We start from the raw sequence: 26,181 nt of genomic DNA, 5'->3' as shown, positions 1-26,181 counted from the left end.
ACTCAGGACTTTAGAATACAACCATATTTACTTTCTGAATAGGCTACTTTTTGAACATCAAAAGAAAGGCTTTGGCTAAACAGAAAGACGTGTTTCCTAAACTTCAAAAGGGGCACAGATGACATGCTAAAATACTAGCATCGCCTTTATTAAAAAGCTGACAATGAAGCCTAAAATTCCAGAATGCAAATCCCCCACTTGGTTTGTAACCTATTAATTGTTTACTGAATCACTCTTATATTTAGTAAGCAAGTGAGAAATTAACATCTGAAATTGCATGGGAGTGTTCCTTGGGGCAGAACTAAGAGAATAATGGCAACACTGCCTTGCAGATATTGAAGGGACACATTGAAGAAGACAGCATCCCGGCAGGCTACAGGCAATCTTAGCCATTTCCACAAGCAGTAGATATTTCATTCATCCCAATCTGTCAACTATGCCCCAAGTGTTTTCGTTTTCTTGAAAGGTTTCCCTGTTTCTTACCAGAGTAGAAACAATTTTAGCTAATTTCTGTTGCTGGGTAACGAAGCCTTCATGAAACATACAGCAGCTTTGATTCATGTACATATAGACCACACCTCCTTGTTCCACTAGGCCAGCCTATTTTGCAGTACTACATCTTTCAGAAAAAGGATTTCATCCTGAAATAGCTCATGGCTTTTTTCGGTGTCATTTAGAAAGCTTCAAAAGCTATAGACAGATTTGCAACAAATTCACCCAACTCATGAACGCCTTTATAGTTCATAGCAACTCCAACAGCTGTAAATATTGCCCTCCAAATTTATTTTCTTCTGTGTAACTGCATTCCAGGAGCTGTCCATGTTCAATAATTATGTCTAAATTATCATTTAATTTCTTCTGGTGGGACCGGATGAATCTCTCCTGGCCATAGACAAGATATTGTACAAATTCCTTGTCAGAACTTTGGTAGAGTTTTAAAACCATGAATGCTGCAAGTCCACCAAAATCCATCAGGTAATCTGATGCCGTCAGGTTTATATGCCAAGGTCTGAACATTATTCAAAGCAGAAGTGCAATTTTGAATACTGTAGCTATTTGCCCCTTGCAGGTTTGCATTCTATCATCCCAAGCTGTTTAATCATTAGCTGGATCATTACAAAGATGACAGAAACACCACGTGTATATTCACTATGTAATCACTGTATCATGATGAGATAATTTCCATCATTCAAGACTTGCTGTGTGAAATGATGCATATGGTTTTGCTAATCCAGCAAAAAAATATACGGCTTCTTTATCATTTAATTGTGTCCCCATTTAATTCTGTTGCATATTTATAGACCTGGAAAAAGAGGGAGAGGAAGGTGAGACATGGAAAAGCAGAAAAAGAGAAGAACTTGCCTCTTATTTCTGTCAATACTGTACTGTAGCGTAATTTCTTTTAAAAATAAAGAGACGTTAATGTCTTGCAGTTTGACACAGATTCAGCAGAGGGAGCCAAAACAGTACATTCAGATTCTGAGGGGAAAATTCCCCCCTGCCCATCTCCACCATTAACATTATATACTCCTTGCGGTTTAGATATATTTAACCCAGACGGTGCATATATAAGCATTCCTTCTCATCTAGTTGGTTTAATAGTCATAGCACAAGCACAAAGCAGCCAATCATATTTAGGCTATCATATTATACAAATCCAAGCTGAATGGAAGAACTTTCAAGAAAACTGCATTGAAGAATGCAGAAACTGAGTTTATCTTTACCCTTTATTTTGTAATGGTGACCCAGAATGTTAGATTACTTGAGTAAATCATGGGTAAGCATGTGGTATGAGTTGTGCACATACTGTTCCCAATAATTTTATTTTAATGTATAGTTTGCTCTCGAGCTAAACTCATGACACATTTTTTTCTATGGGAATAGTCTGAAAGTACTGTATATATTGGCCTTCACTCTTGCTTTACAGGCCAAGAAACTAAGGTGGGTTCCTTCTGAGATTGTGTGCCACGCCCACATTCCTGTTGCAGGATAAGCTGCCTCTTACCAGACAATTGCCCTGGTCCCACCAGAAGAAATTAAATGATAATTTAGACATAATTATTGAACATGGACAGCTCCTGGAATGCAGTTACACAGAAGAAAATAAATTTGGAGGGCAATATTTACAGCTGTTTGAGTTGCTATGAACTATAAAGGTGTTCATGAGTTGGCTGAATTTGTTGCAAATCTGTTTATAGCTTTTGAAGCTTTGTAAATGACACTGAAAAAAGCCATGAGCTATTTCAGGATGAAATCCTTTTTCTGAAAGATGTAGTACTGCAAAATAGGCTGGCCGTAGAGTTGTTATGAGTGGAACAAGGGGGTGGGGTACCAACCTGGAAAGAGCAAACTCTAGGTTCCCTCCCTTAAATGTTGCCATCTGTGGAATGAAGGAAGGGTGCCTTTTCCATAGCAACTCTTACCTGATGGAATTCTCTTCCCTTAGTATTCCCTTAGAATACTCTTCCCTTCAGCAGGTCCCAGTCTCTTGGCCTTCTGGAAGGCTGCTAAAGGCTACTCCTTCCCCCTAGTGAGGTTGGAACCTGTAGATAGTGGTGCTAGCTGCATTGGAGAAGATTGGTTGTGACTCCAAGTTTTTCTTGTTGCCATTATTGCTTTTTTTTATTATCTTTTATCATTTTTTTCTATGACAGTTTGGTTGTACAATTGCTATGAGCCACCCAGAGTTGCAGCTGAAGATGGGCAGCCATCTAGGTCTTATGAATAAATAAAACAATTGTCTTGTAGTAGCAGTGTAATAACTAGTCAAGTTATTATGGTGTAGATTCCGTGGAGAAAAGTCCTCATCATTATACAATTTGAGGGAAGATACTTATAGATGGCTACAAAATGTAAAAAGTGCCATTTGTAACAATAGCAGTGAAAATGCAAAAATGAAGCTACCGGGTTAGACAATACAAAACAAGGCTCCCCTTGAAGACCAGCCAGAAGCTACAGCTGGTTCAAAAGGCAGTGGTGCCAGCAGTAACAGGCACTTCTCCCTCTACGCATATGTCACCCTGCTATGTGAGCTGTATCAGTTGGCTTCTGGATGTCATTCAAGGTGCAGGTTTTCACAGCTATGATTTGCTGGAAATATTTCTAAAGATGACTGATCAAACTAAATTCAGACAAATTGCTTATATACTGATCTATAAGGGTCTGCAGATGATTTTCTATCATTTTTCATATGGCATTCAGGGCATTATAATCTACAGCAGGGGTGTCAAATTCACGACGACACGCTGTTGTCACGTGACGTAGGGCAACTTTCCCCCCTTTGCTAAACTGGGCGTGGGCATGGACAACGCGTAATGCTCTGGCCCGCAGGCCGCGAGTTTGACACCCCTGATCTATAGCACAGAATAGCTAGCTAGGCTTATAGGCTCATCCACACATTGGCATTTTTTTCCAATTCTTGAGATGAGAAGAAAATATACTGATATAAAAACCATTTGTCTCACAAGATATTTTCCATAAGGGCTCAGTAAGAAGTCTGATACAGATAATTTTTGACTTACAGACCATTCATTTAACAATGGTTTGCAGTTGCAATGGCCTCCGAAAAAGTTACTAATGACCTATCTTCAAAGTTATGACTTGCACTACCTTCCCCAGTCATGTGACTACAATTTGGGTGCTTGGAAACCAGATCACTTTTGCAATGGCCCCTGCTTGGCTCACACATTCTCACACTGTGCAAAATAGATTACAACAATGACTACAACCCCACAGCAGTCCCGCCTGGACTACTGTAATGTTCTCTACATGGGGCTCCCCTTGAGGAGTACCCGGAGGCTCCAACTGGCCCAGAATGCGGCCGCGCGGGTGGTTATGTGAGCAACATGGCGCTCCCATGTAACACCTCTCCTGCGCGAGCTGCACTGGCTCCTGGTGGTCTTCCGGGTGCACTTCAAGGTACTGATTACCATCTTTAGAGCACTCCATGGCTCAGGATCTGGTTATTTATGAGCCCGCCTTCTGCCACCGGTAGCCTCTCACCAACCAGTATGCTCCCACAGAGAGGGGCTTCTCAGGGTGCCGTTGGCCAAACAGTGTCGACTGGCGGCCCCCAGGGGGAGAGCCTTCTCTGTGGGGGCACCTGCCCTTTGGAACGAGCTCCCCCCAGAGATACGGTGGATCCCGGATCTGCGCACTTTCCGCCGAGCCCTTAAGACCTTTTTATTCCATCAAGCGGGGCTGGCCTAACCCTTTTTAATTGTTTAATTTTAATTCAGATCTGTTCTTAAAAATAGGGGTATTTTAATTAGTGGGCCAAATCTATTTAATATGTCTTTTAACTTGTTTTTAAATTTTATATTATATTTGTTTTATTTATGGCTGTTCATTGCCCTGAGTCCTTCGGGAGTAGGGCGGTATATAAATTTAAATAAACTGAAACTGAAACAGGAAATAATTTGGCCACATGTGTCTTCTACATTGGTGCCCAAATGGAAGACATGGTGTACAGATGTGGCTGCTCTTCCCAACTGGTGCTGCTTTCTACTTATCTACTACTTATCAATGGAAATATTGCTCTTCTTGAAGACCCATGACCCAAATTCAACTTTGCACTAGGTCAGTGATGGCAAACATATGGCACGCATGCCACAGGTGGCACGTGTAGCCATATCAGTGGGCACGCCAGCTCAGATCTGGTGCGCATGCACGCACTGGCCAGCTGATTTTCAGGCCTTCTGGAGGCTCTGGAGGCTAGGGACAGCAAAAAACATCACTTCCTGTCTCACCGGGAATTGGGAAATGGGCCATTTCAGGCCTCTGGAGGGCCTCCGACAGAGTGGGGAAGACTGTTTTCGCCCTCCCCAGATGCATAGAGAGGATCTGGTGCCAGGTGAGAAAGAAAAACGGGCCTACCAGGCCATCACAAGCCAGGATCGGGGAGGAGGGGGGGTTGTGCGCGCATGTGCAGGGCGGGGCGCATAGAATTATGGTTGTGGGCATGCCTTCCTGGCATGCGATGGCAAAAAGGTTAGCCATCACTGCACTAGGTTGACATTTGCCTGACCAAACAACCCAACAAAAAAGAAAATGGCTCATTACCAAAATGTTCTGGCGCAAAGAGCCATGGAGGCATAGCAAATGGTTAGGTAAGTGGGACATTTTTCTACCACAATAAATGGGCTGTTTGGGGAAGTTCAAACAGAATATTATGTTTATACACCAGATCTTGAAGGTAACATTTCACAATGCTAAAAATAAGTGATATTGAAACTGAATTGAGAGAGATTGTTTTATTGTTGTGGTTTGGAGGCTCTAGGAAAGGAAGACCCACTAATGGTTTTTCCAATTTTTTGGAAAGTAGTTTGTTACATAGTTCCTTATTACTGTTGGGGAAGACTTTTTGACATCACAGTATTTGCATTCTTAAATGAATTAGCAACATACAACCTGAGTATATTTACATATCTAGTTCTGTAGCTTAGGATGTAACATGCAAAATATTATGGAGATCAGATGTATCTGATTGCAAAGTGCAGTACTGTACTAAAGTCTGTACCCATTTCTAAAATCTCAGGCATTATATACTGTATGTACATGACTACCATATGTGGATTGCAAATCCAGAAAAATACAAATAATCACCACATGGAAGCAGATACAAACAGTTCTTTATCCTTTGTTTTCATCTGGTGATTGCTTTATTTTTTTTTCAGTTCAGATATGGCAGCCTTTATATACACTCACTTGCTTATATCTCTCTCTGCATTTAATGAAGTTGGCTGTCTTATGCCATACTGTAATAATTTTCCAAGTCTTTAAGATACAATTTTAATGCAAATGTGTATCTGGAAAATAACTAAAAGGAATTGTTGCAAGGTAGAATAAATAAGGAAAGTCTACATACCCCCCTTAAATTGCCCGATTCTTGAGAGGTAAAAAAAATCTGACCAAGATAATCATTTCAGCATTCTTTCTACCTTTAATATAACATACAGTATAAGCTGTACAGTTCAATTGAAAAACAAACTGAAAACTTTTAGGGGGGAAATAATAAAAAATCTTATAATAATATGGTTGCAAAAGGATAAAGGTGAAAGTAAAGATTCCCTTCACACATATGTGCTAGTTGTTTCTGGCTCTAGGGGGCGGTGCACATCTCAGTTTTAAAGCTGACGAGCTAGCACTGTCTGAAGACGTCTCTATGGTCATGTGGCTGGCATGACTAAAATCCAAAGGCGCACAGAACGCTGTTACCTTCCCACCAAAGGTGGTCCCTATTTTTCTACTTGCATTTTTTACGTGCTTTCGAACTGCTAGGGTGGCAGAAGCTGGGACAAGTAACAGGAGCTCACCCCGTTACGCAGCACTAGGGATTTGAACTGCTGAACTGTCGACCTTTTGATCGACAAGCTCAGCGTCTTAGTCACTGAGCCACCACATCCCTTTGCATAAGGATAAACTAATAGTTCATTGATTTTTATAACAGCATTCACTCTTTTGGGGTAAGAACCTATCAGCATGGCACATCTTGCCTTGGGAATCTTTGACCGCTTTTATTTGAAAAAGTGCTCTAAATCAGCCCGATTGTGAGGGCATCTCCTGTGCACAGACTTCTTCAGTTCACCTCACAGATTTTCAAATGGTTTCAGCCCAGGCTCTAGCTGGTCCATTCCAAAACTTTGATCTTCTGGTAAAGCCATTCTTTCCTTGACATGGGGAGTATGTTTTGGGTCGTTATTGTGTTGAAACGTGAAATTCCTCTTCCTCTTCAGCATTTTAGCAGAGGCCTGAAGATTTTGTGCCAAAAGTGACTGGTTTTTGGAATTGTTCATAATTCCCTGCATCTTGATTAAAGCCACAGTTCCAGCTGAAAAAAAGCAGCCCTAAAGCCTAATGCTGCCACCACCATGCATGTATGGGCAGTGGTGAAATCTGAACCGGTATGCTACCCGTTTGCTGGCTGCACATGCGCGCTGTGTGTCAAGCGCGCACTGCGCTTGCGCATGCATGTTTTGCACCAAATGTGCGCTGCACGTGCATGCGCACTATACACCAAAAGGAGGCTTGGGTAGGTAAGTAGAAGAGCTGGGGAGGGGCAGAATCAGCTGTGGCGTGCGATCTTGGGAACCTTTTTAAAAACTTTTTAAAAGCATTTTTTACTACTGGTTCAGGCGAATAGGTAGTAAAAAATGCTTTTAAAAAAGGAAAAAAAAGGATTCCGACGATCACAGCTATGCCACGCTAACGTTGGAACCTCTTTTTTTTTTTACTTTTTAAAAGCATTTCTTTACTACCTATTTGCCTGAACCGGTAGTAAAAAAATGCTTAAAAAGTTAAAAAAAAAGTTCCAACGATCAGCTGAGCGATGTGCGGTTTTTTTTTTTTTTTACTTTTTAAAGCATTTTTAACTGCTTAAAGCATTTTAAAAATGCTTAAAAAGTAAAAAAAAAAAGTTCCCACGATTGTGCGTTGCTCAGCTGATCATTGGAACTTGTTTTTTACATTTTTTTACTACTGGTTCAGCAAACCAGTAGCATTTTTTACTACCGGTTCAGGTGAACCAGCCCGAACCGGTAGCATTTCACCCCTGGGTATGGGTATGGTGCACTTTTGGTGATGTGCAGTATTGTTTTTGCACCAAACATACTTTTTGGACTTATGACCAATCTTGGGTCTCATCAAAGCATAACACATTTTTCCACATGCTTTGGTCAGACTTGATGTAGTTTTTACATGAAGGTTTAGGGTTAGGGTGGACATTTTTCCTTGTAAGAAAAATTTCCATTTTGCCACCCTACCCCAGATATATGAAAAATACAGGAGATTGTTGCCAATGTAATACACAACCGGTATTTGCTAGAAATTCCTACAGCTTCTTTAACATTGCTGTAAGTCTCTTGGCAACCTCTTGAACCAGTTTTCTTCTAATTTTTTCTTCAATTTTGAAGGGGCATCTAATTCTTGGTAATATCACTGTTGTGCCATATTTGTCAAAGTGACAGTCTGTTGATAATAATTGTGTTGCATATAGTGGTAGGATTCAGCCGGTTTGCATTGGTTCAGTAGAATCGGTAGCTAAATTTTTCTGGAGTTCGGCAAACCGGCTGAAGTGAGGGGCAGGAAGCCCTGCCATGCTCAGTGAGGGGGAAAGAAGAGACAGCAAGAGGAGCCCCGTCTCGCTCCACGCACCCCAATGAAAGGCAGTGGCACCCCGGCTGCTTCTCTTCCCCGCCTTCTCTGGTGCTGGAAGCCAACTGTCAGCAACACACGCAGTGGCCCATTCATCCCTCACTCTTTCTTTCTTTCTCTCTCTCTCTCCTTGTGTGGCTCACCCAGTGCCATAGTCCACCATGCAGGCTGGGAACCGCTCTGCCATCCCCCATTGTTTGTGACGCTGCTGAGGAAAGGTGCTGATGACCCCGCGGGCCTCTCTCTCTCTCTCTCTCCTCCTTCCACCACCGCCCAGATGCCCTCACTTCCCCCAAGAATTCGGGCATGGGAGGGAGCAAGCGACAGAAGAGGCAGAGTGGGTGGGTACGACAAACCAGAGGCCTTTAGGAGAAGCACACTGTTCAAGGGCAGACGAGACATGGGCGGGTGCTGCTCTCGCGTTTCTTCTTTCACTTTGTTGGGGCTGGAGGTGCTTGCTGCCTTGAGTTGTCCTCCTCGCTTTATCCAGTGACACAGATGGCATCTTAGGAAGCCATAGTTTAATTATGACATTCAGCATGTGATGGAATCCTCTTTCTTTGACCACCTTTCTTGGGGGAAGCGAGGGCATCCAGGCGATAATGGATGGGCTAAGAGCCGCAGCACTGCAATGGAGAAACGGACAAAGGAGCGGCTGGTGTGAGGGTAGGAGGGGGCCACTTTCCCTCTCCCTGCTCCTCCTCCTTCCCTCATGCCGGCCGCTCCATTTCCCATTTCTCCATTGTAGAGCAGTGTCCAGGATCCACTGTAATAGCGTGCGTGCGTGTGTGTGTGTGTGTGTGTGTGTGTGTGTGTGTAATTTAACAACCAGTTCACCCAGGGTCAAGTTGGCTGTCGCGGGAGGTTCATCCCACATGTGCAGTGGAGCTGGAGGTTGCGGATGAGCCACGCCTCCCATGATGGCCAACCTGACCCTGGGTGAACCGGTTGTTAAATTTGAATGCCACCACTGGTTTCATGGTATATCCAATGCCTTGGGAAATTTTTATATCCTTCTCCTGATACTTTCTCACAGTAAGATCATTTTGATGCTTTGTAAGCTGTTTTTAGACCATGGCTTTTGATGGAAAAGGCAATTGCGTAAATGTCAGAAAAATCATATTACAACAGCTGAACCAATGGTGGGTTGCCCCCGGTTCACACCGGTTCTATAGAACCAATAGTAAAACCGGCGGGAGGCTCCGCCCACCGATCCTGATGTCATCAAAAAGCTTCTGCGCTTGCGCGCAGGCGAAGCAAACACCCGCAGCCCTGCTGCGAACCAGTAGTAAAGGTAAGTAGAACCCACCCCTGAGCTGAACTTTATATGGGCTTGATCAGTGTCACTTTAATTGATGACAGGTATTACTTAACATCAGTTTGAACATGATTAATTCTGAACACAGCCACATTCCTACTTTTAAGAGGCTATGAACACTTATGCAGCCCCATTCTAATTTATTTTCCCCCTAAAAGATTTGTTTTTCAATTGAATTGTACACCTTATGTGTATACTAAGTATGGAAAAAATTCCAAAGATCTTAATCTTTTTTTTTTTTTTACATTTACAAAACACTGACATTTTAACAGGGGTGTGGTAACGTTCCATTGTATTCATAAATACATTTATACAGAAAATCCTCCCCGTTCTTAGGTGGCAAGAAGCAACAAAGGTATGTTATTTATCTGTGAAGATTGAGTGAGTAACCAAAAGTTGAATCACTGGATTTAACAGCTGTTATACAATCGCAGTAATACAAATGAAGAATATAGTACGAATTCAGCAACGAAAAAGGTGTGCAGTATAGTTTCCAAATACACACCCGCAGTTAATCTGCATTATTTTCGTACAGAAGTACCTACGGAGCGTTTGCTGCAACTTTTCCTCTACCAAATACAAAATTGCAACGCAAAAAGCACCGGGAAGTAGTTTCCCGGTTCGGCGCATGCTCACTCCGAAAGCTCCTCTCTTAATCTTTCCATCGCTTCCTTCATTCTGAAAACTCGCCGCTTTTCATCTTTTCCACCTCATCCCGTTGCACCAGGCCGAACTGACGCATGCGCAGCATCGCGGTAAACAGGGAAAAGGCTTCGCCCCTCCTACTTCATGGCACGAACGTTTCGCCAGCTTCCCTTCATGCGCTTTCAGACGGGAGAAACAGTTTCCCTCTTCGCTGCGTCTGCGCGCTGGCCTTTCATCCGGGTACTGGAAGACGATGAATGCTCCTTTCCAAGATGGCGGCGGAGGGAGGAGGGAAGGAGATGAACGAGATTAAGACCCAGTTTACCACCCGCGAGGGGCTCTACAAGCTCCTGAGCCACTCGGAGTACAGCCGGCCCAACCGGGTGCCTTTCAATTCGCAGGGCTCCAATCCCGTTCGCGTCTCCTTCGTCAACGTCAACGACCAGAGTGGCAATGGGGACCGGCTCTGCTTCAATGTGGGCCGGGAGCTTTACTTCTACATTTACAAGGGGGTCCGCAAGGTAACGCGCCGAAGAGGAGGGAGGGGAGCGCCGTTTGTCAGCACTGCTGGGGGTGGTGGGCGGGTGGGTGGGTGAGAAGGAGGCACAAGGGGGACGGGTCTTCCGGCTCTTTGCTCATCCCTAGTAAAGGGGTCGGCCGGGTGGTGTAGCAAACTCAGGCACACCGTGGTTGTCAACAAGGCGTTTCCTCGCCGGTTTATTCCCCCCCTCCTCCCGTTGATACAGGATCCTACTCCCTTGTCGTTTCCGAATGGAAGTGATTTACCTCAGAAATAGGAGGCAAAATCTTGATTTTGCGGTGGCAAAGTTGTTACCGTTTAGCTCAGCCGGGCACATTACGCGGGATTCTAAAAGCTTAAAGGACGGGTCGGATTTGCTTTTGTTTTGTTTTTATTTTATTTTAAAGGTGGGGAGTACTTTGCAAAGTTTTGATCTCATTTCCCTAAAACAGCGCAGATGCTCTTTGAGCTTTGTGAAGGCAGGTATCCTCTAAAATAAATGTTGGATTATGCTTCTGAGGGCAATGATGGAACTCACGGTTTTTTAAATTTTTTTAAAAAAAAAGATTAGCTAAAATTGTACTTAGTCTAGTGCTCTGTGAATGTTGAAGCCGCAAGAAGAATATCTTTCAAATTAAAGAGAGAGTTGATCTGTGAACACCTTTTCTACTTCTCAAAAAAGCCTGGATTTGTGTGTTTGTTTTCCCTTGTGCAAAGTGTTAGATTTGATAAGGAATAATTTTCAGAGGTTGGAATAGTCCTTTAAGTACATGTATCTGTCAGAACTAGGTGTTTTACTGTTTGAACTTGGCATGTGTTGTTAAAGACCCAGGTTAAATAGCCATTCAATCACCAAACTTAGTAGTAGTTCTGGTCCTACAATGTACTTCATAGCATTGTGAAATTATCGGAGAAGGGAGTGCTGTATATGCTGCTTGAGCCTTTCAGAGAAAAAGCTTCAAATATGAATGTAATATGTTTAAAAGTACCTTAGTTACAGGGAGAAAAAGTATTTTGTCAGATAGTGAAATAGAAACAGGAGCAGACCTTTTAATAACTTTAATAATGTGATTATTATTTAGCTTTTTGATAATATACTTTATGAAGCCTTTACTTTGTAAAAGTGTGATAGATATATTTTGAGTCTTTGACCTAAGGTAGTTAACAAAATATTAAATTCTTCCTTTAAATGCATATTATATGAAGTAAATGTAACAGTTCATGTACATACTGAAACATGCAATATAGATATTATTTAGTTAATACATTGATTTTAGTTCTGATTAGTTTGAACACAATATGTCTTAGTGGTTTACCTAACGTGTTAGCACTGAATTCAGATGTGCTGCAGTAGTCAAGCTGTATATTTTACTAAATTATTGAATGTAATAGCTAAACCAAAGATAAAGGATTTAGATATACGCAGATAGATGCATTTGATGCTAAGGAATTTGTCCTAAGTATTTTAGCAGGTCAAGGGAAAATATTGAGAAATAGTGAATATTGAATGTATATTTGTTTAATAGTGAAGATGTTACACAGTGTTCAGAAAAGGCTAAATTAAATTCACAGTTCTGTGTCTTCCAATATGTTGGACAATATCTTCCATCATTAATAGGCAGCATGGCAATGCTCTTGTTAGCTTGTGACAGATGCCATAGTTAAGCGTGAGCTGTCAGATTGGAAAAAGTTGATGTAAAATATTCTGTAATAAATGATACATAGTCAAGCATTTGTGGAAATGTCACACTTCTACTATACTTGCTACTTTTCTGCTGTTGAAAGTAGATGTGCTCAGTCTTTTCAGTGGAAAATAATGTCTGCTCACACTTTATTTATGAGTGCCCTGGATTTCAAAGTGATATGTGTCATAAAATATGGGTAGGAAATAGGAATCTTTGTTAAAGTTGATGCATACATAGCAACAAAGTCTTAACTTTTATATGTGCGTTGTACATCTTATGTAACAATTGGTGACTTTTAAATTAAAAGATTAAAAATGAATGTTCATACTCTGTGACAACAGGATAGATACTGAATGGTGAATTCTTGTTTAAGAAGAGCCTTTCAAATCATACTGGATGTATCTGGAGTCCATCAGGTTGGTTAAGGTATCATATAGTCCAATAATGAATAAAAACTGGTAAGTTTACTACAAACTTGGTAGTGGAACATAGTCTATCTGATAAGTATACCAAATTACTAATTGCTTCTAGAATAAAAGTTTCATTAAAAAAAGTTTAAAACAATGCATCCAGATGCATCTGGTTTATGCCAGATTTTTTAATTGTTTATTCTAATAGTATGTTAGGATTAGGATTAATACAATTTAAATCATACAAGTTTTCTGACCTTCATTTAGACAAAATGATTTAACTATTTTGGCTTTCTCTACATATGATAATATACTTCAAATGAAGTAAGCTTCTAATAAGATACTTTTGGAATCAGAGGCAGATGTTCTACAATTTGAAATTATGTCCATCTGCCTCAGTCTTGAAAGAAACCCAGACTGCAGTTAAAATAACTAACAGAAATATATAGGTTCTCTGACTTTTACAGTTTTAAACTTCATATTTTTCTGCTCTTTCATTGTAATGATTATTATTTCACAGTCCTGTTAACATTCTGTTGGAAAACACATTTATGATCTTGTCTTATTAGTTTTTGTATTGCAAAGCTGAAATCATAATAGAGCTGGAAGGGACCTTGGAGGTCTTCTAGTCCAACCCCTTGATCAAACAAGAGACCCTATACAATTTGAGCAAGTGGCCCTCCAGTGTCGTCTTAAAAACCTCCAGTGATGAAGCACCCTCAACTTCTGAAGGCAGGCTGTTCCACTGGTTAATTGTCCTCACTGTTAGGAAGTTTCTCCTTAATTCCAGGTTGCTTCTCTCCTTGATTAGTTTCCATCCATTATCTTGCCTTCTGGTGCTTTAGAAAATAAGTTGACCCCCCTCTTCTTTGTGGCAGTCCCTCAAATACTGGAATACTGCTATCATGTCTCCCTTAGTCCTTTTTTTCTCTAGTTTATTTGTATAAATGTCTTGTGGTATGACTGTGTGTGTGCATACTCAAAATTCTATTCAGGATTACTTAATATGTAAATATAAATACATTTTCTTAATTTGTTACAGAAAATACCTGAAAAAGTTATGTTGCATAGTAGTTAACATAAATGTCAGTTTATGGGGCACTATTCAGGGAGTCTTTGACTTATAATCATTGGTTTGGTGACCATTAGAAGTTAAATGCACTGAAAAAAATGACTTAGAACCAGTTTTCACACAATGGTTGCTGTATCTCAGTGGTCCTGTGATCAAAATTCGGATGCTTGGCAACTGGCATGTATATATGGTTGTAGTGTCCAGTGGTCATGTGATCACCTATTGTGACGACCTGACAACCAAAGTCAAGGTTCTGGTTGAAGCCAGATTCACTTAACAACCATGGTGCTAAGTTAACAGCCATAGTGATTCACTTAACAACTGTGGTAAGAAAGGTTGTAAAATGGACCAAAATGCTTAACAACAGAAATGTCATGCTTAGCAACAGACATTTTGGGCTCAATTTGTGGCTCCAAGTTGAAGACTGCCTGTAGTATATTGTGTATGGGACTGCCTTTGAATATTGCTTGAAAGGTATAATTGATGACAACTGTATTGCTTCAAACTGTTTTCAAATTTCGGAATACCACCCCCTTCCTCATCCTATTTGGGAGCTTCAATATGTTTCCTCCCTTGTGCCAAAAGAAGAAAGTGTCAAACAATTTCAATATTGTTGCCAACAGTATTAACAATATTGTCTCTAAGAAAATTCCTGGAATCAAGCTTAACTTGAAAACGCCTTTTTCATGGGTTTGATGTATTATTATTAATTTCTAAAAAATTCCTACATCCACAGTGGAGGGTTTATCAGTGGTGCTTGCCTTTGTCTGGCCTCTCTAGAAAGTCCCAAGATTTTTTTTTATATGCCAGAGTTTGTTTTTGGATAGCAAATATTTTAATAGAACGATTTGTTCTGTTTCTTAATTTGTTTCTTTAGTTGCTTTTTGTGTTTTATTGTTTTATTTTCTTTCAGTAGAAATGATTTAAATATTATTTCAGCTGTGAATACATTTGGCAAGCCCTATCCAAAACCAGAACCTTCTATGGATAGTTAGTTTGGTAGGATTATAATAAGGATGCTTGACAGTGTATTTTTTCTGAAATGATTTGCTTACCAATGGTATTCTGTATTTCCTTTGCATGTCAATCAACTGTTTAGCCATTATGAATTTTTATTTTCTTAACTGACTTGAAAGAACTGTCTGATAGAGAGGGTTTTTTTTAGTATGTTTTATATTCTGAAAATAGGTTCTGTAAATTTGAATCTATTTCTGTATATCTGGACAATATATAGAACAATTTACCAGGTTTTTTTGCTCTATCCCAAATTTGTTCTTTTGCTTTCTTACACTTGTACTGTATCATTCTGCATATTATCTTAAATTGTTTCCCATAATATGCTGGATATCTATCTCACAGCTGTTATACTTTATATAGATAAAATGCTGCAGTTTGGTTTGATTTGTCCATTGCTGTAATTAAATAGCCTAATGACTTGATACTATATTCTTGTCTCCTTGTCTTAAACACATTCCTTTTCTGTACTGTGAACTTTCAAAATTAGTGGTTTTCTGAGATTTTTAGCTAAATTGATTTGTGTCAGTGGTGAAAGGTTTTAGCTGAAATATACAGATATCTCTCTCTATATATATATATACTTTATATATATAAAAATATATAAAGTATATATATACTTTGATCTCTTCCCTTTGTATTTCTTGATCATTTTCACAATTATGGAATTTATTTTAAAGCATAGATTAAATTCTTCTTTGTTTCCTGAGTAATCTCTTAGCAGTTTATATTGTTGTTATGGTACAGATGATACCTTGCCACAAAAGAGAAAGGTGTAGTGTGGTTGAAATTGACAGTCACTCTTGCAGGTACTTCACTTGGATTGCCAGGTGGAAATCCCTTGTTAGGAAAAGCAAGTGCCATGGCACTTTTCCTAGTAAGGGAACAAGTAGGACAGTTTGCAGCTCTGTTCACTGGTTCCCTACTTTATTTGCATGAACTTTTGAGTTCATCTTATATGTCCAAAGCATTATTTTCTGTCCATGAGAGAAAATAGAGAATGGTGGCTCCTGATCATGGAGGTGAGAAGTGTGCTACCAGAGGGTCTGGTTTCCATTTGTTTAAGTTGTCCCAACATCATCTAGTCTGCCTGGGTAGGTGGAGAAACTGATCTGAACTCTGAACTGTTATCAGATTCCTCAGCCTGATTTATGAGGGTTCTGCAGAAATTATGTAGAAAAATAATCCAGAAAATTGGCTGAGGTAGTGTTGCTTTCTAGATCTATAACTATGTACAAGGAGCATGTTTATTTATTTTTCACACATTATACTAATATGACATTTCTTAGCGATATATACAATTTGACATGGACAGAGACTTTATTTTCTGCACAATAGGATAACTGCATTTGACTTCAGCTTTATTCCTTATCTTGTTTATATCTATAGGCAAGAGTTCATTGGTTCCTTGAATCATGTCTCCAGAGATATTACAAGGAAATGGCTGTTCCTGCAGTAAACATGTTTCTTGTTGTAGTTAGTACAACTGTACATTTCTTTTATGGGAACAGTACATATAGTATGTTTTTTATAAAAAATGTGGAAGATTTTGAGATAATCAGAAAAACAATTCTTCTATATTTTTTATCACTTAACCAATGTCTTTGTCTTAGCAATATTAATATCATGTATGTATATTCTATGGAAAATGAGAACTAGAATATTGCTCATGATTGCAGAACAGTGTGGTGACTCTAGTTGGATCCTGTTTCTTTTTTGAGCAGCGTCCCAGGACTAAAGTGCTGTTGTATCTGGGAACCTTTGTTGTCTGGATATCACCATTGTCAAGGCACCAGGAACAGAATCTCAGATGTTTACTATATACAGAAGTGGATAAAGAAGAAACCTTTCTTCAGAGTATCCCATCCCAAGCTGTTCAGGAGTTTAAAAGTTTATAATGGAACTCTTACATTGAGCCCACTGATTATGGGGAAACAGACTGAATATAAGAATAATATAATTTGATGAATCAATCCATGCCAATAATCTGCATTTTCTGTCTGAATAGCAATGTACTATGTATAGAAGATGCCATTTTGAGAAAATGTAAATGCTTTTCTGCGCTCCTAATATTTAGAAACCAAACTTCTAAATGTTACTTGACCAGATTAACTAGTTTCCTTTTTTTGTTTCATAATCAAGGCTAATTACTTTACATTTGTTTTAATACTGGATTACTTCTTTTGTGGTTCTAGTTTTTTTCTAGAAAAAGCCCAAAATAGAAATTATTTTAGTAGATCTGTCAAAATTGAATTGCAGGCTCATTGATGATCTTATTCATGGGCTTTGACTTATTTTCTGCCTCCCTGCTTATAGAATCTTCTCCATTTTAAGGAAGTTAAAACATTTTTCCATACATTTAAAAAACCCCAAAATAAATTGGATAGCAGAAATGTGCAGTGTTTCGGATTTAATTCAGAATAGGTACTTTGGCACATATGTGAGTACAGACATAACACCTGACTGCAATTCATTAAAGCAGTGAGCAGCCACAGATCCTGTAGAAAGACCCAGCTGCCTTAACACATTGCCGACAGCTGATGTATTCTTAGGGTTCCAAAGCATTTCTTCCTAACACAGTGCAAAACATTTTGCAGCTGCTACTAACTTGCAGCCTTTATAATTGTTGCCTGTTATTTAGCTTAGTCATTTGGGAAAGTTGATATTTGTAAGGTCAATAAAGGAGAAGGAATGATTGCAACAGATTTTCAACTTTGTAGCTGAATTCTATCACCTAGTTAAGATTTCTCCTTCCTAGTTATCATTGATGCTTTATTGTTGCTACTCCCTTCATGATTATATAATTGCCCTTGATTTATCTATCATCTTACTACCTTGTTTCCTGTTTGGAGAAAGGCAGCACAATGATCAAAGCTGACTATCCAAAAGAAGGAAAATACACTACTAGATTGTAGTAACAGCTTATCTCCTGAATACTGCTGAAAAAAGATTATGGAAGCTTGCATGTGTAATGCCATCTATGCTGGGAAAGGAAGAGAACGATCAGAACTATATTTATCAGTGTGTAAAAGTAGAATGAGGGACTATCTTATTGTTATGGTGGAGACCCTCTGCAAATTGAAAACTCTTGATTCAGTCCTAATATTACTATAAAACCAGAGGTTCATCAATAACATGATATTGATTTAAAATAGGCATGTGATTTTAATTCAGGATATAGTTTGATATGGTCAAATTCAGAGGCCAATCAATTTGTCAGGGTCATACTGAAACCAAAACTTTGTATTTCCCATTAATTATAATGAAAAATCCACAAGTATGCACAATTATTTACTTTTAAATATACATCAGGACAAATTGAAAATTTAGGAGACTTTGTTACCAGGAGGAAGCCAAGATGCAGCAAATAGTTACAGGAGTTTGGATGATGGAGCTCTATAAATTATTTACATACAAAGATGCTACAATTTTACTTTTGCAGGCACATAGGTTCTTATTTGGAGATACATTTTACCAAATTTGAAATCGTTGTGATACAGTATAGTTTTGGTTTGATTTTTGGTTTTGAAAGATGTATAGGATCTTGAACCACACAGATATGACTCTTATTTTGTTTGGCAGGCAGTTTGTATGAAAAGAATACCTATTGTAACACTTACCCCTTAATTAAAAGTTGAATGGTGGGTAAGTGTAGAGATTTATTAGATACATAAGGAAGGAAAATTGAGGGGGCATATTTCTAAAAAGTGTTAATACAGAACCCTTATTAAAAGAACCCTTGTGTTATAATCCTGTCAGCAAGGCTGGAGAAAGAGGTAGCTTTAGGTGAATGAATAGAAAACAACATTGGATTGATACCAGGTTCTCATGCTATATATTGCAGTGCCTGTTACTCAATGACTGCAGTTCCATCACTCCTTCCTGGATTAAATACTTCAGAATGTGGTCTTCAGTGTTAGATATCATGAATGAGGTAATCACGGTAGCCATCTATGCAGCTGCAAGCCAAACAATTGCTACAGTGGTTAGATCATTGCTCCTCACTCTGAAGATCATTTGTTATGAGTTACTCGGGCTAAGAAGAGAGAGTGAAAGGAGCAGCATGCTGGCTAGCAGGTAGATACTTAAGTAGACGACCAGGACAGTAGACAGGACAAGGGTGCCAGAAAGAAATCCTTTTCTCTTTGAAATGGGGACTACTTGACTCCATAGTGTGACATTATCTAAAATGCATTTCTGGAATCCTTCAAGATAATCAAATAATATGAGATGCTTCAAGAAAATCTACATCCTGTTCTGTAAGCTGTGAAGGCAGTCACTCTTCATTTGTAAAGACATATAGCAGTGATGGCGAACCTTTTCGGCACCGAGTGCCCAAACCAGAACGTGTGCATGCCAGAAACCCGAAGCCCAGTCTGATTCAGTTTGGGATTCAGCAAAATTCAGTGTGTATTTCTGGTTTACATATTCTGTATTTCCTACTCTATCCTCTTACCCATGCATCCCGAACACCCATCATGTATTATTGAACCTGAGCTGGTTAATTGCTTTCCAAGATAATATGTTGTTTTAAAAAGATCACAGATGTTATCTGTTATACATTATCTATAAACCTGTCCATTTCTATAGCAGTTGAGATACAGGAACAAGATAGGGATGCTACTGTTGCAGCACCCTCCCATCTGCACAGTGGCATCCTGGCCTGAGCTGTCAGTCTTACCTTAGGGTAATGATTGATATACCAAAGCTGTTTATCCTGTGTGGTTTCAGCACTTCATCCCTGGGGTAGTTCTGAGGAGTTTAGGATTTCATGGCTTCCATGGGAACAGTGGACTTGTCTAGGTCATCAGGTGCCTATGTGTGTGGTGGGGGGGCATCCTGTCATATCTGATTTCTATTGCAGAGTACTTAATCTGTCAGAAGAGAAAATAAATTGTAAATAGCTCAATTTTGGTTGCTTTGATTTCTAGAATGGGCCTAGTTAGATAGATGCTTAAGCCCTCCTCGAGAGAGTACATATACAGCCTGGGGGCATCTGACAGCCTAGGTCTAGGCAATTGTGAATGCTTTTCTATTGGGGGGAAGGTACCAACATTTATTAAGAGGCACTGATACATCTCTTTAATGTTTAGGTCCAGCTATTAATACTGATAAAACTCTTGCATCCATTAGATACTTAGTAACCTTCAATTGGGTATCATAGGACAAAACCTTTTCAACAAATGTAGCAGAAATAAATTAGCTTACAGAATGCTCAGGCCCTGTACTCCTGAGGAGATGAATTTTTGGCTGCTTTAGCACCATTGTGCTGCTGGTGGTCATTGCTGGTCAGCCACAGTCACATGATCCTCATTTTCAACATTCCTTGACAGCTTCCCACAAGTTGATGGGGAACCTGAAAAGAATGGATATGATTGCTGTTGCTTCTTGCCATATTCCTACTAGGAAAGTTTTTGCTTGTGAGAGCTTTCAGGGAGAAGGTCAATGGAGAAATGCTGCACCTTCTACACCCAGTCCCTCTATACTTGCACTGCACCAACTACTCATGTACGCCCTCATTCCCTCACTCATCCAGCTGCAGTTATTTGCCTGCCAGCTGGCAAGGGAAAGAAGGAAGATTTCCGATGCTCAGAGCCAGCTTTCTATAAGGAAGCTCAATGGGGAAGCCATTGAAGTCAGTCGCTTCTGCTCCCACTGATTTTTTTTTTCTTGCCTACCTTGGTCATTCTGTCTGTGTTTAGGTAAAGAAATATTTCTGAAAATAAATAAGGAAATATTAATGAAATAATGAGCCAATGGGTCATGGATTGTCTAGTATTAATTAATATTACCTTAGTCTTCAAGCTTTCCCTCCTTGTTCAGGAGGTGGAGGGCTGGCAACTAAGATTCTGGAAGAAGTGATTATCTTAACCTTTACAGGTCCTGCCAAGTGATGAAAAATGGTCAATCTCACCAGGGACCCATGGAAGGGCTTGGGTAAGGAGAATGCAACTCTACTTGTCTTGTTCAACCTTTCAGTGGTTAATGATGGAATCCTTTTGTAATTTTTCCAAGAATTGGAAGTTGGGGGTACTCATAATAATTCTCTTTCCTACAGTAGGTGGCCAGTTCAGTCAGTGTATGTGTTGGGGCAGAGAGATTAAGCCCTAAGGCCCTTCAGTATGTACTGACCTGGGGGGAGTCAACCATCTTTTCATCTAATTGAAGCTGTTATTCAATGGCTTGGGATATGGTGTTATCAGTATGCAAATAATACTCAATTATACATCTCCAGACCAGTCAAGAGATAGAGTAGAAGTCATGACTTGATCTGAAGGTTATAAAGGTCTGGATGAGAAGGACCTACTAGGACCTAACTCTACCAAGACAGAGTGACTATTGGTTCAGAAGTCAAAGCTGGCTCTTGCTAAGATTGTGCTACAACAGAATTGGTGTGGAATTAAGGCCAGAGTTTCTCCCTGCTGTCCAGCAGAAATGAGAGTCCAGGAGAACCTTTGCATATAGTTAATGCACCAATTATAAGTAATCTTCAACTTATGATGGTTATTGAGCCCAAAATTACAGTTGTAAGTCATTGCAGTCATTAATAGAGGCATCACAAACTAGACCTGATTTTTTTTTTACATTTTTTTGTAGTGGCTGCTAAATTAATTTCCCCCAATGGGTATTTTTTGCTGGAAATCGAAGTAAACGTAGGAAATCAGCAAAAAAGTCACAAATCATGTTCATATGAATGTAGGGCCCTGCAAACAGCCGTAAAGCTGAGCCAGTTGCTAAGTGCCCCAAATGCGATCCATGACTATGGGGTGTGTGGCTGTCATAACTTTGAAAATGGGTTGTAAGTAGCTTTGGGAGAGTCCGTCATAACTTTGAATGGTCGCTAAGCAGCAAGTTGTTGAGAAATGCCTGTATGGTATTTTTATGGAACAGAAAACCAGCAGTAATTAGTTATGCACTTGTCACATCAAGGTTGCCCTTGAAGATTATCCATAACATATTTAACGCAGAATGTGGTGAGCTGCATGTTACCTAGTGGTGTGTATTTATTTATTTAAAATTATATCTTGCATTTATTATTTTTATAAACATCTCAAGGCAGCAAACATGCTTAATAACCTTCCTCCTTTTTTCCTCCACAACAACTCTGTGAGATGGCTCGGGCTGAGAGAGGCCGACAGGCCCAAAGTCACCAGTTGCTTTCATGCCTAAAACAGGACTAGAACAACCAAGCTCAGAGAGCACCAAGGACCACATAATATATGTTCCATTGACTATATATCATGTTTATTACAGGGACCAAGCAGGGTGGATTTGATTTAAATCAAACTGATTTAAATCAAGATTTAAATCACGATTTAAATCACTAGTCAGTAAGGCTTGATTTAAATCATAGTTTTCTACATAAAGACTAATTCTTCCTGGTATAACTTTAATATGCAAGTAGATGAAGATTTTTAGAATAACAACTTTTCATATTAGTTTTTTTATCCCCAGTTTAATAGGTTCATCATTCATATTTGGACAACTTTTCTGTTGTACCGTATTTTCCAGCGTATAAGACACACGAACACATGAAAATCTTCTCAAAAGTCGGGGGTCGTCTTATACGCCAGGTGTCGTTCTCCTGTAACCAGGCAGACCAGCCCGAAAGGCTCTGACGAGCCTTAAATAGCTCTGGCGATCCAAGCTCTGACGATCCCAACTTTGCCTGCTAATCAGGCAACTCAGCTGGGATAGCCAGAGCCATGTAGAAGGAAAAAACTTTTTTCCTTTCACATGGCTGTGGCGATCCAAGCTCTGACGATCTGCTAATCAGGCAACTCAGCTGGGATCGCCAGAGCCATGTAAAAGGAAAAAAGTTTTCCCCCTCCAGCTTGCTTAGCTTAGCTGCTAGTCGCAACGCTTGCCTTGCTTCACTTGCCTGAATCCATTCCATCAGCAAGCAACTCCCTGCCTGCAATCAAGCAGGCAGGGAGTTGTGGACTTCAACTCCCAGAATTCCTCAGCCAGCAAAACAAAGCTGGCTGAGGAATTCTGGGAGTTGAAGTCTACAAGTCTTAAAGTTGCCAAGGTTGGAGACCCTTGTTCTATTGGGTAAGTTTTTTTCCCCTTTGGGAGCTTTAAAAAAAAAAGTTTTTTTTAGTTGTTCTTTTTTAGACCTAGCCATTTAAAGTTTAGGAAGTTTTAAATTTAGCTTTCATATAAAAATAAAAATAAAATAAAATAAAATAATATTTGTGCAGCTTTCTGAGATTTACTGTGTTTTTGTAGTGTTTCACTCTAACTATACAAACACACAAAATCTCACAAAGCTGTATGTTGAATTTTGTGTGTGTAAAGTGTGAAAGTTGTTTTTTTGGGCTTTTTGTGGCTGTGTGAGGTTCCTGCTTGTTGCAGGGGCCATTTTGGGTCTAGCACAGTTGATTTTACATTGTGGGTGAGCCAGTTGTGTTGTGTTGTGTGTGTGTAAAGTGTGAAAGTTGGTTTTTTTGGGGCTTTTTGTGGCTGTGTGAGGTTCCTGCTTGTTGCAGGGGCCATTTTGGGTCTAGCACAGCTGCTTTTACATTGTGGGTGAGCCAGTTGATGTTTTTTAATTTTTATTTGGTATGTGTTGGAAGAGGGGTAGTCTTATATGGCGAGTATTTCCCAAACCCTATATTTTAACAGGAAAATTTGGGGGTCTTCTTATACGCCCAGTCATCTTATACGCCGGAAAATACGGTACTTAGGAAGGAGAAAAATAATCATTACCTTAATAATAACAATTTAAATAGATTTATTCAACTGAAACAATAACATTACAGCATATGTTATTTGCTTAAACAAACATCCATGTTTGTTAACTAATTTGGCTAAACAAAATATATATATATTTTAAGAAACTTAGACTGTCAGCCCAGCCTACATATGAAAAACTTAAATACTGTCCTCTGTAGCTCACTCGTCATCGTCATCATCTTCTTTGTTCATAATCTGGAAAAGAAAAACAAGCTTTCCTGCTTTATCGGGTCCCAAACGATTTCTCAATTTAGAATGAATGAGTCCAAAGGAAGAGAATATTCTTTCAACGCCTGATAGGTTCCAGATGGAGCTTGGGCCATTTCCTGAGACTCTGGCTCATGACTCGACTGAGGACCTGGTGGCCGCCTGGGATAGTGCGGCTGCCGGGGCCTTGGACCGTGTCGTGCCTTTGCGGCCTCTGACCCGGCACCGAACTCACCTAGCTCCTTGGTTCTCCGAGGAGCTCAGGGAGATGAAGCGCCGGAAAAGACGCCTGGAGAGTAGTTGGAGGACCAGTTGCTCCGAATCCGACCGAACACTGGTGAGGTCTCATATTAAGACCTACCTAGTGGCGATAAAAGCGGCGAAATCTAGTTATTTTGCCGCTCTTATCGCGTCATCAGATAATCGCCCGGCCGCCCTGTTTAGGGTGACCCGCTCCCTCCTCCATCTGGAAGCGCGGGATGACCCCTTGCAGGGCCGAGCCGAGGACTTTGTGCAGTATCTGTATGACAAAATCGCTCAGATTCGGGAAGGACTGGCCTCTGACTGGGTATGTCCGGACGGGATGACTGAGGCAGGTCTTGAGAGTGTTATCTGGGGGGAGCTCGATCCTGTGGCTCCCGAGGACATGGACAGGGTCCTGGGACGGCTGAACGCGACCACATGTTTATTGGACCCGTGTCCCTCCTGGTTGGTACTGGCTTCCCGGGAGGTGACACGAGGCTGGCTCCAGAAGATTGTTAACGCTTCTTTGAGTGAGGGGGTCCTGCCGGCCGCTTTGAAAGAAGCGGTTGTGAGGCCCCTCCTCAAGAAGCCCTCTCTGGATCCGGCTGTTTTGGCTAACTATCGTCCAGTCTCCAACCTTCGCTTTGTTGAGAAGGTTGTTGAGAGTGTGGTGGCGCAACAGCTTCCCCGGTACCTGGATGAAGCTGTCTATCTAGACCCGCTCCAGTCCGGCTTCCGGCCTGGGCACAGCACGGAAACGGCATTGGTCGCGTTGGTGGATGATCTCTGGAGGGCTCGGGATAGGGGTTGCTCCTCTATCCTGGTCCTGTTAGACCTCTCAGCGGCTTTTGATACCATCGACCATGGTATCGTTGCACCGGTTGGCGGGGTTGGGGGTGGGGGGCACCGTTCTGCGGTGGTTCTCCTCCTACCTCTCTGACCGGTCGCAATTTGTGTTGACGGGGGGGCAGCGGTCGACCCCGAGGCACCTTGCTTGTGGGGTGCCACAAGGGTCGGTCCTCTCGCCCCTTCTGTTCAACATTTATGTAAAGCCGCTGGGTGAGATCATCCGTGGCTTTGGGGTGGAGTTCCATCAGTACGCTGATGACACCCAGCTGTACATCTCCACCCCAGGCCACCCCAACGATGCCCTTGAAGTGATGTCCCAGTGTCTGGAGGCCGTGCGGGCCTGGATGGGGAGAAACAGGCTCCGACTCAACCCCTCCAAGACCGAGTGGCTGTGGCTTCCAGCGTCCCGATATAGCCAGCTGACGCCATCGCTGGCTATTGGGGGCGAATCACTCGCCCCCACGGAGAGGGCTCGCAACTTGGGCGTCCTCCTGGACGCACGGCTGTCTTTAGAAGATCATTTGACGGCCGTGGCCAGGGGGGCTTTTTATCAGGTTCGCCTGATACGCCAGCTGCGCCCCTTTCTAGATCGGGACTCTCTACGCACAGTCACTCAGGCACTAGTCATTTCCCGCCTGGACTACTGCAACGCTCTCTACATGGGGCTCCCCCTGGGGTGCACCCGGAGGCTCCAGCTGGTCCAGAACGCGGCCGCGCGGGGGATTATGGGGGCGACGAGGCGCTCCCATGTGACACCTCTCCTGCGCGAGCTGCACTGGCTCCCAGTGGTCTTCCGGGTGCGCTTCAAGGTGTTGGTGACCACCTTTAAAGCGCTCCATGGCTTAGGGCCGGGGTATTTACGAGACCACCTTCTGCCACCAATAGCCTCCCACCGGCCAGTACGCTCGCACAGAGTGGGCCTCCTCAGGGTGCCGTCCGCCAGACAATGTCGGCTGGCGACCCCCAGGGGGAGAGCCTTCTCTGTGACGGCGCCGACCCTCTGGAACAACCTTCCCCCAGAGTTACGTATAATAACAGACCTCCGGATTTTTCGTCGGGCCCTGAAAACCTATTTATTTCAACAAGCTGGGCTGGCCTGAGTTAAATTTTAAATTGATTTTAAATTGGGTTATCTTAATTTCGGCCAAAATATTTAATTATTTTAATACTGTTCTTAAATTTTGTATGCTTTGTTTTTATCTTGGCTGTGCACCGCCCTGAGTCCTATTGGAGAAGGGCGGTATAGAAATTTAATAAATAAATAAATAAATAAATAATAAAAACGCCTGAAGAAGAAGCTACTGCTGTTAAAAGTGAAATCATTACTT

The 26,181-nt window shown here is 41.1% G+C and overlaps 1 protein-coding gene across 3 annotated transcripts in view; it reads left to right on the top strand.

Annotated features, from left to right (window-relative positions):
- The first annotated feature begins 9,704 nt into the window (after positions 1-9,704).
- WDR20 (WD repeat domain 20) overlaps positions 9,705-26,181 on the top strand; it is a 72,376-nt gene continuing 55,899 nt past the window's right edge. For all 3 annotated transcript variants that reach the window (XM_060687316.2, XM_087882123.1, XM_034418497.3), the window contains exon 1: positions 9,705-10,635. In XM_060687316.2, the coding sequence (XP_060543299.1) occupies positions 10,372-10,635 (264 nt within the window). In that variant the 5' untranslated portion in view covers positions 9,705-10,371. The remainder of the gene's footprint in view (positions 10,636-26,181) is intronic.

This window comes from Pantherophis guttatus, chromosome 1, assembly GCF_059756535.1.
Source record: "Pantherophis guttatus breed Tessera chromosome 1, ASM5975653v1, whole genome shotgun sequence".
Lineage (NCBI taxonomy): Eukaryota > Metazoa > Chordata > Lepidosauria > Squamata > Colubridae > Pantherophis > Pantherophis guttatus.
Note: the sequence above shows the minus strand (reverse complement) of the source record. Positions and strands in the feature narration are given on the sequence as shown.